Source organism: Sinohyriopsis cumingii, chromosome 12 (genome assembly GCF_028554795.1).
Source record: "Sinohyriopsis cumingii isolate HCF-2022 chromosome 12, ASM2855479v2, whole genome shotgun sequence".
NCBI lineage: Eukaryota > Metazoa > Mollusca > Bivalvia > Unionida > Unionidae > Sinohyriopsis > Sinohyriopsis cumingii.
Genome location: NC_142972.1, coordinates 16,695,102 through 16,711,492, shown reverse-complemented (window position 1 = coordinate 16,711,492; position 16,391 = coordinate 16,695,102). Strand labels below are relative to the sequence as shown.

General features: G+C 36.3%; 1 protein-coding gene across 2 annotated transcripts in view; it reads right to left on the bottom strand.

Moving 5' to 3' along the window:
* The window catches only part of LOC149786032 (E3 ubiquitin-protein ligase rnf213-alpha-like), a 354,737-nt gene that overhangs the window by 96,392 nt on the left and 241,954 nt on the right, over nt 1-16,391 (bottom strand). For both annotated transcript variants that reach the window (XM_089976319.1, XM_089976318.1), the window contains exons 64-66: nt 10,235-10,428; nt 3,741-3,849; nt 1,595-1,695 (exon numbers count right to left, since the gene is read on the bottom strand). In XM_089976319.1, coding sequence (XP_089832445.1) covers nt 1,595-1,695; nt 3,741-3,849; nt 10,235-10,428 — 404 coding nt within the window. The remainder of the gene's footprint in view (nt 1-1,594; nt 1,696-3,740; nt 3,850-10,234; nt 10,429-16,391) is intronic.

The following is a 16,391-nucleotide window of genomic DNA, read 5'->3' as shown; positions in this document are numbered from 1 at the left end:
ATACATTTGAGTACTATTTATCCTTAAAGAGTTTCATAGTTTAAAAGAAAGACACTGCAGGAAATTGAGTCCACATCATACATTTGAGTACTATTTATCATTAACCAGATTCATAGTTTAAAAGAAAGACACTGCAGGAAATTGAGTCCACATCGTACATTTGAGTACTATTTATCATTGATGAGTTTCATAGTTTAAAAGAAAGACATTGCAGGAAAATGAGTCCACATCATACATTTGAGTACTATTTATCATTAACGAGTTTCATAGTTTAAAAGAAAGAACCTGCAGGGTGAATAATAAGCTTCATATTTTATGTGGCCCACCCCTGGGTGACGAAGGTGATGTGTCCTAGGTGATGGTCACACATTTTTTCCGCATTTCTAATCCCCATGCCTTACTGAACCACAGTAGATCTAACAGGATGCCATTAAAGAGTGTTATCCCCTTGTCCCCCAAAATGGCAAGAAATTGTTTTATAGTTTTACTAATGAAAAACTGTGCACAAAAAATATTAAAGAAACTATAGGTGGGGTGAGGGTCGGTTTCTCTTGGGGGGAAGAAAAGACTGTATGTAAATAAGCTGGGGTGATTTCCAACACATAAATGTCCTTTAAAATGCATACTAGTTGAACACAGTCCAACACAATGGTTGGTATGCCACATGCAACTGGAACAGCCTGCCTGTGACTAACAAGAAAGTTGACCAAGTAGAGTTTAAAGCACATGCTGCAATACTGCCATTATCAGTTGATCTGTAACAACATTTTGCCCAACTTCAAATCTGTTAGACCTAAAATTGTGCAACTGACCTATCAAAAACAGGAATCTCTTGTTGGAACTGATTCTCCAAGTGTAAACCACATGCTGTTGCCATCCATGTGCCATTATCAATTGATTTGCAAGTTTATCATGCCTGACTTCAAATCTGTTCTACCTAAAATCACATAATAGGCCTGCAGCAAAACAAAGCCCTTAGGGGGCACTCTACGGATATTATGAACTTTATGTCATTAATTTATTGGTATGTATATAGTCCAATCATACATTCAAGCAACATTCCAAAAACTCTGGATTAATGAAATGGATGACATTTCAATGAATGCCATGAAAGTCAAGCCCACCTCTAAGCCTTGATAATGGGGGCATTTATTTAGTTATAAAAGATCTCAAAAACACTTTAACAATGAAGTTAACCAAGGGAGTGGAAGGACATATGGACAAATTAGTAATACAGACAGATAGACAATCACTTGGTTGCCAAAGTGATCACAACAACATGCTTAATTGATCAAGGCAGGTTCAACAAATGTTTGGTATTTCTGAAGAAAAGGTATGCTAACCAATTCACACGAGATGATAAAATAAGCCTTTCATTCTGCCTAAAATAAATTTTCAAATGTAAAGACATGCATATTCATTTATGATAATATATGGAAGGAACACTTTTTATGGCCAGATCTTCAAAGCAGATAGTATAAATGTTAGTTTGGCATCACATGACCTATGACTTCGGATTCCATTTAATCAGTTTACTTAGGTACCATTACTTCTGATATCATTCAGATATGTGTATCAAAAGCATCCAGTTTACCCTAAAAGATCCTTAATGGCAGTTCTATTGCACATTTTGAGGAATTTCTCCATATTTTCAATGGAATGCACTTGCTTCAAGTCTGTAGTGTCCCCAAGCATCTGAAATTAACAAAATTCATAAAAGTAAAGAAATGGTTTCTGTAACAAGATGTTTTTCCTGCAACCAGTGCTACTTTGATTTATGCAACTGTATCATTCTTGTAAATATATCAACACAAAACTTCAAAGACAGGGCTGCTGGGGTATAAAAGGAGAAATATTTCAGCCGTGTCACTGTCCCTTTGACTGAAGGCAAACCCATCTCTGAAAAAGCAGCTGATTGGTCAATTATATGCAAGATTGTTTTGAAAGCTGTACAGGTCCAAACCATCCAATTTCAAAAAACCAGTCTATAAGATACAATCATTATGTAGCTGCTGCTTCAGCCCTTGTCACTGAGCCCAAAAAGTGACATCCATGTATACTTTAGTGAGACAATATGACAATGTTGCTAGAAAAACAGTACAGTGTTTTATACCTTCAAGATTGTGAGTTATACATATGTTATGACTGTAAAAGTAAATTAAGAAATTACTTGTGTTAACTGATTTATGTAAGGTTCCAATTAATTTTTCCAATGTATTTAAACGTCCTGCAAAACGACATTGAAAAATAAAAGAATACAATTTTGTTAACTCATTATCCCTGCATGCCATGTTTACATGTCATGTGATATTACCTTACTTCCAAGCTTGTCAACATTATTTAATATACACCAAAGTGGGTGGTATTACAGAAAAGCAGAAAAATGTAATTCTAAAATAATACCAAATAATTTAGACTTTCTACTCATTTAAAAAAATAAACTGGAAATTTTTTTTTTTGAGACCTGACTTATTAAAGGCTGAAAATTACTTGTTTCAGAAATGGAGTTTGTGGCTGGGTCTGAGACTTGTTGGCATTAGATCAAAAACATATGGGTCTAAACTGCACATAGACTGATAAACTTTTACAAAATGTAGCACAAGTTTGAGATTTAGAGTAAAAAGAAATGAGGCCAGGACATGAAAACTATGGTCCAAATACAAAAGAAGAGATGAAAAAAAAAAAAGAAGCCAATTTTTTTTCATCCTTCCACACATGCATGGGTGAAATAGCCAATTGCAAACATTGTTTTTTATACACCTAGGCATCCACTTAAATGAAAATATGTCAGAAACAGATGTGTTCAGATTCATTCAAAAGTAATCCCATAATGCCTTTCCTATCAACATTTCAGGTAAAGATGAAAAGAATTTTCATCGGGCAATAAGTTCAATAAATCGAGAAAAATCTTATGTATTTATCCTCCTCCCCCAGCAAGGTGTTCACTTTAAAAACAAATGACCTGCCAACAGGAAAACCTTTGTAACAGCCTACAATATACAGACTGGTATATAGTGTGATTCAAGCCTGAAAATTATTTGAAAGTGACCTACTTTTGGTTTGGTCAATTTACTTTCCTTGAGATGCATTCACATACCAATTATCGTGAAAGGAGGTGAAAAATGGTAAAAGATATAAGGCCATAATGAACATAGTGCTGAAAATACAAAAGATACTAAAGCATGTGACCTAGTTTTGGTACAAATGAATAACCCTCCTTCTGAGGCATCCACATACAAAGTTGATGAAACAGGGTCCAAGACACTTAGAGTAACAAACTGAAAAAATGCAAGTATGTGTAAACAAAGTAGGGTCAAAGATATTGTGGGTGTAATGAAAAAGTAGCCTCAAATACAAAAGTCGCTAAAACCTTACATCACACTGACCTTGTATGGTCTGGTTTAGTTACTGAGATCTACAAGCCAATTTGCATAAGAAAAGGTGAAGCAGAGTCCAAGATAATCAGAGTGTAACAAGGAAACAGTTAAAAATACAAAAGATGCTCAATCATGTAAATTAGGTCATGGTGAATAAGTTTGGTATGGCCCATATCCATTTCCTGATATGTATCCATATATCAATTTTTCATAAGTATTTTAAAAGAGGGTCTTATGAACAAATTAAAACATGAGCAGACAAAATGGTATATCCCTTCACAATATTACGGGTGATGGGCTAACAAGCCAATAACATTTAGTAAATTATAGTTATTAAGAGTTTTCATGAATGGTATTACTCACCACCCAGAGAGGCATGATGTGTTTAGGTCCATGTTTCTCAGCTTCCTTTTCTGATGTCACCACATGTTCAATGAACAGCTTCACCACTGTTACCCTTGTCCACATTTGTCTGTAAATGCAAGGAAATCATCCATGCAATGAAACTATGACTGAGGCACAAGGACTATACTAATATGTTACAACTGAAGCAATCATGGTCCAAGGTGTCCTGAGCTAAACTTCTAAATCAAAGAGGGGCCATAAATAAATAATACTTATGTGAAAAAGATGAAAATCAAATCTGATGCAAATCTTCTGATGCACACATCCTAGACAATCCATCCCTTGACAACAATATGTGATAAGATGCAAGGAACCTGTTTCTTTTTAATGCTGGTAACAAATTTAAAGAAATGGATGATGACAATGTCTGACTCATCTGCAATAAGTCAATCATAATCAACCAATATTCAAACAACTTAAGGGTTAAAATGTTAAATTATCTTTTAGTCAAAGACAAATATATAAAGAAGTCAGCATATAAATATCTACACTGATATAAGACTGCTGTCATTTTGATAACTGTGGAGGACTTAACGTTTTTTGATATCATAACTTTGATTAATGGTCTACAGATAATCATGCATATGAAAAGGTACTTGTATCACAATAACATCTGGTTGTTGGGTCAGCTTAATTTCTTGTGAAAATCACAAACTGCAGACAACGCCTAAGTTTTTGCCATTGGGTAATCTGTGGATCATTCTTCTTGATATTTTGGAAAATAATTTTGAATAAAACTTATAATAACATTTAAAAAAAAAAGCTCTAATAAACTTCAAAAAGTAAAGACGACAACAAAAAAAACAAGAAGAGCGTGAATGAAATCACAGAACATGCGTACTTCATGTATACTTATGTGACTTCTAAACTAACTAAACTGGTTTCAATGACTACAATTTACTGCACGCTATTCTAGCTGGCATTGTCAATAATATTTGGGCACAAATAAATGGCAGTAACAATCACTATCTTTTGAATCCATTTTCCCATGGCAATAGAATGTATATTTATACTATTTATTTGAATCTTTCTGGTATCAAATTTCTCAGTAGTGATCAAAGGACTGTCTGTCTTTTTGTTTAGGTAATTGCTTTCACATCTTTTTTATAAACTAGTATATCTAACAACATTCTGAACATTTTTCAACAACTTGTTTCTTTACTGGCAATTTGTAGTTATTACAGGACTTGCTTAGCATTTGCACATAAAACCATATACAATAAGATTACAAAACAAACACCAGGAAATTACAAGAACAAAAACATGCTAACAATAGTCAAAGAAGTAAACATTATTAAGTCTTTTAGTCTCCTCTTGTAGTAAAAAAAAGTGAGTTTTAAGAGCACTCTTGAATGAGATCAAAGTGTCATTTTGACTAATATCTGTGGGCAATTCATTTGACATAGCTGGTACACAAAAGAAAGCTGTCTGTATGACTTCATTTTAACAGTAGGAACAGTGAGTGTTGGAAGCAGAGCACAAGTTTCTAGATGAGGTGTACACATGGTTGAAGGCATATAGGTATACTGGACTGGCGCCAGTCATGGAAATGTAGCACAGTAAACAGATTGTGTTGGATTCTGGATCTAATGGCAATTTATGGTAATACTGCCTGATATCATGTGACTGAACTGGCTTGAGCAGGACACGACAATTTAGTTGCTAAATTTCAAACAGCATAAAACAATTGACACCTTTATGATTCTTTTGGCAAAGTTGATTGGATTCAGATTCATTGCAAGTTTGTTGACATGGATTATAATATGTATAGCAGTGAATTCCAAAATGATTAAAGAGATTAATGGATTACAGTTGGATTACTAAAAAGCTCAATCAGTATAAAAGAAGATTGGTTCCTCTTTGATGCTTTAAGTTTGTTGTGATGTCCAAGTGTGTGTTATCCCCTACTGCTAAAATGCCACTCTAACCAAAATATCACATGAAATGCAATGATGGATTCAAACTGAATTTCAGTGGTTGAAATCAAGTTCAATGGACATAAATATGCATTCTCACCTTCGAATAAAGGTGATTTTAAAATCTGCTATGGTGGCAAGAATGACATTATGCATAATGCAGCATGCGGTCTCACTAAACACCCCAAGACTCGCCATGAACACCCCAATATTACATATAATCGCACCAAAGCTCTAAAAAATGCGTCAAGAAGTGGAAAAAATGTGACACACGCATGGACATTAATGCTATCAAAGACTGACATAACTGATTGATGGCCCCATTTCCAATAATCTATGGAAAATAACTCTTATGCCTCAAATCTCTTTAATTTTATAATATTTTAAAAACAATTTCCACATTAAACAGCAAGGCACTTTACTTCCCTTATGTACCACTGAAAGCTTATCTAATGATATCACATCAGTTATACACACTAATATATAATAAGTACATAATGTGTGTTCTTTCCATTAATCAAGCATTAATATTGGATAAATATTCATTTGTATACTCTAATATTCACATGTTAAAGAATAAAATTACCATTTTGTGTACACTTTAATTAGTAGACTTCTAGGTTGTAATAGATTTTGCCAATTAATACAATAACAGATTGAATAACAATGTAGTAGCCCACAGCTTCCAAAAAGTTTCCACCACCATATCAATATTATACCTGACTGGGACAATGGGCCCTTGGGGGGGTCGGGTGGTGTGGTGGTGGTGGACAGCAATCATTTTTAAAAGGAGCATCCAAAAGCCTTTGAGATGTTGTCTTAGAACTTTTAAATTCTTGTGGTCCACAAATTTAATATAAAAAGAACAATAATAAGGCCCACTTAACATCAGATGTATTTAATGACTATTATTTAATGAACCTAAAACTTAGTAGGGTATTTTACTTAGAGCTAAGAAAATCAGTATATTACTCGGAAATAAAACAACAACTGGATTATTTTGTCACCTATTGCCTTAGAATTTGTCAGAAATATATTAGAACTTCACATCTGCACCAACTTAAAACAACAGCATATGTTGGCATATACTAATTATATATGAATAAGGGTAGGAATGGGCTTAAAGAGTTATGGGTACTGAACATAGTTCTGGTATAAACAGATGTTTGCGGCCGCTACTACTCTCGATTAAAAGTGGTTTACATTCAGGCATTATGAGTAGTTAGACGCTTCTTACAGAATTTACAAGAGCTTTCTGGATCATATTGCTAATGAGCTAGATACAGATGTTGAGTCTGTGGAAGTACAAGTGCCTGAAATGATGGAATTTGGAAGTGATGAAGAGAAGGGCATCACTAAGGTAATGTATTCCACTTTGCTACACGCTATCTTTGCACTAAACATCGGAAGGATAATGTCAGGCATTACAATCAAAATAAAATTGGGGTAGAAAAGGGTGAATGTGATATAATAGTGGCCAAATATTTGGTACCGGTGACATCACAGACAAATACCACAATAGATTTTGAAAGTCGATCAGAACATCCAGAAACACTCATCAATGAACAGCATCCAACATTTGCACCGTACTATCGAAACAACTTGAAACTACGACTACAGAAATATGTTTTCGAGTCTAGCCACAGAAATACAGAACACGTGAATAGGACTCATAACAATGCATAGTTCATCAATAAAATTCTTAAACTCTCTGTTGATTGGAAACCAAAACATGCACAAGATCTAATACATAAACTTATCAGTGTGACACAGCTTCATTTCATGGATTAAAGAAGAGCTCTTCATGACAGCAGGAATTATCAATTAACAAAACAAGAACACATTTACCACATATATGACAGTATCTGGAGGTGCAAATCTGAAAAACAAAAGGCAGATTTTCGCAAACTTCCTCAATAACATTAAGCATATAAGAAAATCATAGTACATAAAATCACAAGATGGAAAATACATCGTAATTAATAAGGCCAAAGGAACTGCACAAAACCAGGTCAGCAAAGAAGGCCCGTTAATGAGAGGACCAATAAACACTAAACTCTTACAAATACATGAATATTTAAATTGTTTTTGAGATATGCTATTAACTTTATATACCATATGACTTATTTGATGCATTAAATTTTTTCGCCTCCTCCTGGTGTTGTGGTATTGCTATTTATTGATAAATGTTGATAAATGTTCATGTTACTGTACCCAAACACTCTTTGTCAAAATGGGAGTTATTTCCCTTGGCATCTCTTGAGATCACTACTTTTCCTGTTACACAACAAATTAGTAAATATTCACAATTTTTGTTTGTTTGTTTGTTGTATTTGAGATTTAAAGTAGGTATTCTGTAAAGTCTTAAGGTGTTCTTGGGTTGTCTTGGAGTGTTTAGTAAGACCCATGCAGCATATACCCTATAGCATCATAAAACAATTAACATCCATTTTATTCTGTCAGCATGATCAGTTGGCTTCAGTGTTTGAAGTCTGTCAGCATAGATTATACTACCTGTGATTAGACATAATTCTGACAGGTTTAAAGAGATTAATTGATTATGGCTGGAGTTTCAAAAAGCTCACAACAGCTAAAACAGGGTCAGTTTGGCTACAGTTTTTAAAGTTGGTTAACATCTCTAAGCATGCATTATCTCACAATGCTAACATCCCAAAACCTAAGCAAATGAAATATCACATAAAGTTCAATGATGAATGGAAATGATAATTTCAGTGGTTGGAATCAGGTTCAAAGGACATGATTAAGCTTTCTGCCCTTCCTGTAATGCTGACTTTAAAATCTGCCATGGCAGCAAGAATGACATTATGCATCTTGCAGCATAATAAGGCATTTTAAAAACAACAACAAATATTCCATCACTAAAATCCATGTTCATGGAATCTGCATCAATTGTGGATAAAGATATATGTGCCAAGACACTGTTTGCCAACTTTAAAGGCAAATATAATCTACCATTTAGGGTAGCAGATTATTTTTCAGATCAAGTAAAAATAATGTTCTCTTTTTTTGGAGATAACAAAAAAGTTTACATACAAATGGATGAAAGCTACTCACATAGTGACCCAAGTTTGTGGTCCTCTCTGGGATAAGAAAGTCAAAGATGTGTTACGATGAAAAATTGGATATTCCCAGAGAAAATTCCCCCTCTTTTGGAATAAATACTCCAGATCCAATTTTGCAAATCTCCCGATGTATCCTAAGCAAACTTTACTTTGCTCTATCACACGTATATAGTATGAATAATTCGATTGCTAACCTCTTTGATTTGGCTTAAAACTATTTTAATGGCACATTGGAACAAATGCCAATGTATTGAATTTAGAAATCAACAAACATTCATGAGATATATATAACCATCATGTGACTGCTTACAAGTGCTAAATTTGACAGTTTTTGCTCTAATATGCTGGCCATTAGCTGGATTAGATTGGATTTTTGGACATTATGTTTGGTAATTTATACTAGATCTTCATTTTCAGACACACTAACTATGACCTGTTACAGTCTGGAGATGAAACAAAAGTAATTTAATTTACACTTCTGGAATTTAAAACATTAATATACAACATCAACACATTAATATACATAGAACTTGCTCACTATTTAAGTCTTCCAAGATCTTGATGATGGAAGCATAGATTCCAAATTTAGTCAAACTTTTATCAGAAACATGACCTCCAGAGAGATAAGTTCAATCACTCAGATGCAATACACCCCATTAATATGCAAAGATTCTGCTCCTAGGCAAACTCCTCTTTATGGTCAGGTTCCCTATAAAAGGTTATGTACTAAGATCTGAGATGAACTATAATTCCTATACTCCATAAAGTAAGCAGTTAAGATGGCACTGACTTGCTTATTGTACAACAAAGTTAGATAATTGCAAAACATTCACATATGATGATGACAGAATGAAATTTAGTAAAATAGAAGTATATTGCCCTGTGGCATTAAAACTCTGAAGAATCACTCAAACTGGTAAAAAGACACAAACTAGAAAGTATTAATGAAACTTCTTGTAATAAGGTGAAGAATTAGCTGACTAGCGATGGGATTTTAGTGCCAATCCCACTAATTTAGGGAAGATAACCCTTGTCTGACATTCCTTGCAGAAAATAGATAACCTTGCACTTTCAGCTGCTAAACAATCTTAAAGATGTGAACATCTTTTCTAGCCTGGGAGATTAGATTTGTGAGACACTGGATGTACTCTTAACAAATTATGATTGGGTCTTTTGTATCTGAAGAAGAAATATCTTATCTCCCTTATGCAACTTCCTTAGACAAATGTTTCCAACCCATATACCTGGTAAAAACAAGTAGCACTGTTTTACACAAAAAACGTTCAAGTAAGTGACAACAAACCAAACTATTCTGGTTCATCAACAACTAGTCCAGGATGAAATTAAATTTGTATTGTGTCTGTTTTTATCATATTTAATGCAAGAATTGTGAACTTGCACCCAAGTAGTGTCAGTCTAAAAAAATAAAATAAACCAAGATAAATGTACGTACTTTCCTTGTAAAACAGCTTCATCCACTCGAGTTCCACTGGCTAAGGAGTAAAGATCAAGTCCTTTCTCTATAACAGGGCGATAGTTACAAATTTTTCGCAACCATTCCTGATGACTGGCAGCATTGTTCAGATAATTATTGTCTGGAGGTTTGAGCTGCTCAATAAGCATGCATAATCCAAGGATGCCAAGTGTCTAGGAAAAATAATTGTACATAAATCTATTTTTGTTGTGAAAATTACATACAAATATGGAACAACATTACACTTAATTGTATATAAATTTATAAGTCTTCTTCAATACATGCATGCAAGCATTTCAAATGTGATTAATTTTTGAAAGCCCAATAGAGTAATATGCAAGTGCAGCTTTCTTCATTACTTGAAAAAGGATCATAAAAACAAAAACTTGCATTTCTTTTGTCTAACTATGACAGTTGTAATGGCAGATAGTATAATCCTTGTCTGTATGTCCATTCATCATGACCTTTCAAGTTTTGCATAAAGTGTTTAGACTTGGATTGATTTCTGTTGTTGGGCTGTCCATGCGCTAAACAGAAGTAAATATTTTCAAGATGGCAGCCCTCATGAACATGCAGTGTATTGGGCAGTCATTCATAGTTTTAGCATTTAATGCTTAAGAATAACATTTGTTTGGTCGAATAATCGCTAGCAACAAGAAGGGTTAAACGTCACACTTCTTGGAAGAGATCTGCTTATAATAACTCATGTTTAAACTGATTTTTAACTCTAATTTAGTTCCAATCAAATTCAAAGTGGTGTAAATGTTTAACTTTTCAAATGTTCCTTATGCATTCTATTCATGTTTAAGATTAATGACTTTATTGTTAGAGCCTGTAGAATACCAAATAGAGTAAAGACACATTGTGGAAAGTTTTTAGAATTGTGTTACTTGAAATGTTCAATGAATCAAATGAGGGGAGTGGGTAAGGACCAAGAAAAATGAAGGGAGTTTTCACACAAAAAGAGTTATATATCACAAATTTATAAAACAAATCAGAATAACAGCATAAAGATAAACAAACATTTAAAAACAATATAAAATCGATCAATCAACATGAAAGACTAACAGCATGGCACTGACCATCTGTATTGTGTGGATGGGGTAGGGGATTAAATAGATAAAGGAAACATTTTTGTTGTTTTTCAATAGTTTTTGCAGGATAACAACCCAAAGTCACAACTCACAACAACACCAACCTATACACACCGCTTCTCTGATTCAAATGGTTGCCGCCATACTATTTTTTGCTCCTGAATCATGAATCACAAAAGAAAGAAGAGAAAAGACAGCATATCACAAACTAGAAAGCAAATTTTTGAGTAAATTATGTTTCTCCAAGAATACTTACCCAATCACATAATGTTAGGAATATTAGCCTGCTACCTCATGAATCCAGCTCTACTTAAAAATATAAAAAATCATCTCTCCCTGTCTATATCAATAGGCAAAGAGTAATAACTCTTGCCCATTTACTCCCCTTGGCACTACCAGGTATCACTAGTTTTTAGCTGAGTGAGATGCTAATGAGGACGCTCACATGGTGGGGTGGTTGGGAGGGTTTTTAAGTAATGTGATTGGTTAGTATTCTTGCAGAAACATAATTTGCTTTCTCCTTCAAATACATTCCCCAATCACATTACATTAGGAGAATAAGTAATAGGAGGCAGGGATGCTGAGCATCTGACCTCTTCCTTGGGTATCCTTTAAGTAAAGAACAGCTTAATTCCCCCATGTGAACAATAACCAATTCTCCTAATTACATTAGCAACACAGCCTGAGGTCACTTGACCTGTGACCCTAACATATGGTTACGAAGTCGATTATTCAAATTTTCTTACCTAAAACATTTCGGTGAATCCAACAAAGCTAACATGCTGTGTTGATTGATCTATATGGGTCTGGTGGCCATCTGTGCTGCCTACACTGGACCTACCAGTGTTTGAACTTGAGGTTCGCACAGATTGCTTGAAATTTCTGAGCAGTAATCTTCATAAGGCAACTTTGATCTGGTGAGACATCAGAGTACACTAAAATGTAAGACCAATTTCAACCATGAAGAAAGAACTTGAAGGATGATATCCCGTGTTCTGGCTCACAACTGAAGGAAGATACATTTGTGCATGCCACAACTTGTCTCTGTGCACTTCAAGCAGTGCTTAGAAGTGTAAACAGGATCTTGCATGGCTGCTGTTCTTGACCTGTTTATGGAAGTGGGAAAGTGAGTGTTGACTCTTCAATTACTGACAGATGGTAACCTATTTTGGGATACAAAGCCTGATTATGTCATGAGAACCACCGAACCCTCCGATCTGAACTGAAGAGTGTTCAGGCTGACAGAAAGGGATTGCAGCTAAATTACTCTGCATGTGGAAGCTGAATCTATCAGAAAACCTTATTTGTATGATAGTGGCTTTAGTGAAGTGTGGACTTGAGACTTGAATGGCTTCAAATCGAGCCATGTTAACACCCAGGATTGGTTCCATTAGTCAAACCAAAAAAGGGATATTGGTTGATTGGGACCAGAATTGTCTAGAAGATTCAATAGATCTATATCCCATCCAAAGTCATGTCTTCCATGATGCTGGGATGTGTCCAGTTTGGGCTGGGAGAAATCTTCCTGGGTATATCTATCTCTAGAATGAGTAGATTGGTGACCCTGGACTTGTCCCATCTAAGAGGGACAATCAGGATCATCTTGCCATTCTGCCCCCATAACTTTGGATTATGTCAGTCTCAGAACTGTGGGAGGGGAGGCAAATGCCCAAAACCCCTCCATAGTGACTGATAGTGCATTCAAAGCCCAAGCTTTTGGGTCTGGAACTGGAGACATGATGTTGAATAGCTTGTGATTCCACCTTGTCGCAAAGAGGTCGATCATCATATGCTCCCAAAGTGCACAAATCTGAGTGAAGACTGATTGATACAGAGACCATTCCATGTGAAGGACTTGACCTCTTCAGGATAGAGTCACAGCCAAGACACTTTGTCTGCCAGGAATGTGTTTGTATGTTGATATGGAGATTGTTGCAACAACATAGAAACTGCCAAGTCAGAACACACAGGTCAGGTGATTTGAGGAGACAGGTCGTCAGCAGAGAATTGTCAAACCTAATGAGGACCATTTCTGCCACAGAGTTGATCTTGTCAGAAGTGAAAGGCATTAATGACAGCCTTCATTTCTAGGATGCTGATGTGTAGAGGTCATTCCCCTAGCTCCCACTTGTTGCTGATGGTAGTGAAGATCAGCAACAGGTGGGCACCACCACAATGCACACTGGCATCGGTACCTGCTGTTATTTCCACTTGTGGCTTCTCCAGTGGGATTGTCATGGTCAGAAGACCTGGGTTGGAGACAGAGGACAGACTCGATGTATTACAAGATTCTGGTAACATGAGCAAGAGGAAGCTGCAACAGATTCCGGTTGTTTAAAAACTCCGTATCCAGAAGGACAAAGTTCTGGGATGGACAGAAGGCTGACCTTCCCTGTTCACTAAAAAGCCTAGATGACCTAAAAGAGAAAGATGATTGTTCCTGCCTTGGAGTAGGATAGAATTTACCATGTGTTTCTGGAAGATGTCGTCCAGGTATGCTGCCATTGTTGTAGATGATGGTGGCCAGAACAGGGAGCTGGTGCAATCCATAATCTGAGTAAAAGCCCAGGGACTGATGCTGAGGCCAAAGGGAAGAACAGTGAACTGATAAACTGTGTTGTGGTAAGCAAATAAAGCAGAGAAAATGTTCATGACATGGGGTGGTTTGTGAAATATGCATTGGTCAGATCAAGACTGATGACATACTTATCCAATCGAATGGATTGGCAGATTGAACTCACCATCTCCAACTTAAATTGGTTGAGGTGACTTCAGTCGAAGATGGGTCTCAACTTGCTATTTACTGCCCAAAAGAGAAACAGCCTTGAGAAAAAACCCAGGGACTGTGGTCTTTGCACAAGCTAAACTGCCTGATTTTATTTGATAAGCAACTGTATCTCCTGTTGTAGAAAGGCATAATTTTCCTGATCTGATGGTGTTTTCATGAAGAGGGGTGATAAGGAGGGAGGGATTGTTCTTGAATGAAATGCAAAGCCTCTCTGAATGACCTGGATCACCCCTACCCCCTGATCTGAAGGAATAGCAAGATCCAGTGAGCTCAAAAATTGGTTTGTTACCACCTCTGCATAATTGCTTCCTAACAATCAATGTTGGTGCACCTGTGACTGAAAAGATCCGCTGTCCTGAGGCTACTTAACACTGGCAGGGACTGAGTGGTTCCAAATGCTGATGTGGGTTGAGTGGCAAGGTGGAGGGGTAGTTCCTGGGCTGCCTGCCTCCAAACTTTGTCTATTTTTCCTCCAGAGCAATGTTGACCCAGACAGGGTTGTCTGGAAATGGAGGGTATGACAAGGTTGGAGAGACACTGATTGCAGCCATTTGACATGTTGTATCCAGAGTAGATTCGCTGAACCCATCAACGTTTTGCAGATTTATCCAACCTAGAAAACAAATGAGCAGACAGCTACTATATTCTTGGCAAGTGCCAGGAGATCAATACTGAAGGTGTCTGTCATCTTAAGTCCATCTCTTCCTTATCACTGAGATCTACTAATTCTTTAGAGCAAATGTAGGGGTTGAGGGCATTCTGATTTAGCCAACACCTTATAAATGTCCTCAATGGGTTCCATGCACAGATATGAGTACTCACTGTGTGTCAAGGCTCAACTGGTCTACTTGCAGTGCTGGAGATTACATACCAGGTTGTATAAAGATTAAATTCCATCCCTATGAAAATGTCACTAGCTCTTCATTGTGGACAAGCAGTGAACAAAAGAAGTCCAGCATTGCTAGCAGGTTTGCCCAGCGAATGGTCTGCCTGGAAGCTGGCAGGATAGAAGATGGTCTGGCTATCACTATGCCTGGCTGGACAGACAAATTTCTCACTGAAATCTCAGTAACAGAGAGGGCATGTTGCCAATGGTACGGTTGGACGTACGGATCTATCACTCATATAAATTATAGTAGGCTGGTCCGATTCGATAAAAAGGTCCCCAAGTTGGAACGGCTAGATGGCCAGTGATGACTGAACAGCCAGCATATGGTTTTAATATGCATTAGATTCAATGGATCCATTGTGAATGGTGTATGATCAGCCTGGATGCTGGCGGTATATAAGATGGTCCAGCAATCACAGGTACAGGCAGCATTAAAAGCCTGGCTGAATGGACAGATTTCTCATTAAAAATCTCCTGTATAGTAATGATCAGATGCTGATAGCATGGCTAGATGGACGGATCTATCACTAAGATCCCCATATAAACTATTTGGATGGACCATTTCAACAAAAAGATCCCCATGCTGGGATGGCTGGACTAATGGTATCTGCTAGATGGCAAGTGATGTTGGGATGGCAAGTGATGGCTGGTACTGGTATGGCAGTCCTAAAAGCTAGATCCAATGGATCCAGCTTGAACCCGATGCATCCCAACTTACAGACCCAAAGGCCATGCTCAGACATGGGTGGAGGGGAGAAGAGAAAACAAAGTATAGATTAGCAAATTAGGATGTGATTAACTAGCTACTAGCATAGATTGGCAAATCAATAAATGATTAATTAACTAAAATTGAAACTCAGACTTCCACTGATTAGGTATTATAGATGTTGCATAACAAAGTACAAATAAAACAAGAATCATAGTAGACTTCCATGCTCTGAAGCTGCATATAAATCATTTAAACTGACATTCCTCTAATATGATAAAAACACAAATTAAAGCAGAAACTAGCAATGTATTGTTATTACAAAGTCACTAAAACACCATCATAACTAACAGACATTGAAGTTGTCGTATAAGTAGCCTATGGTCCTGTTATGAACTTATGCACAATGCTTAGTTAATAATTAAACCATAATTCTATCAAAACAGCATGAAATACAAAGAAACTAAGCATAAATATCAAGCAGAACATCAGAATTTCGCTAACAGAAGCTCCGTAATGAACAGAGTAAGCAAACAAAGTCAAAGATATGCGAACTCATAATGACCTTATATAATGTCAACAATAGCATGGTGGGATGGTGGTCTTAAAAGACAAAGTCTCGAAAGGTGTAAAATCACTCACAATTTAGCAAAAATTGT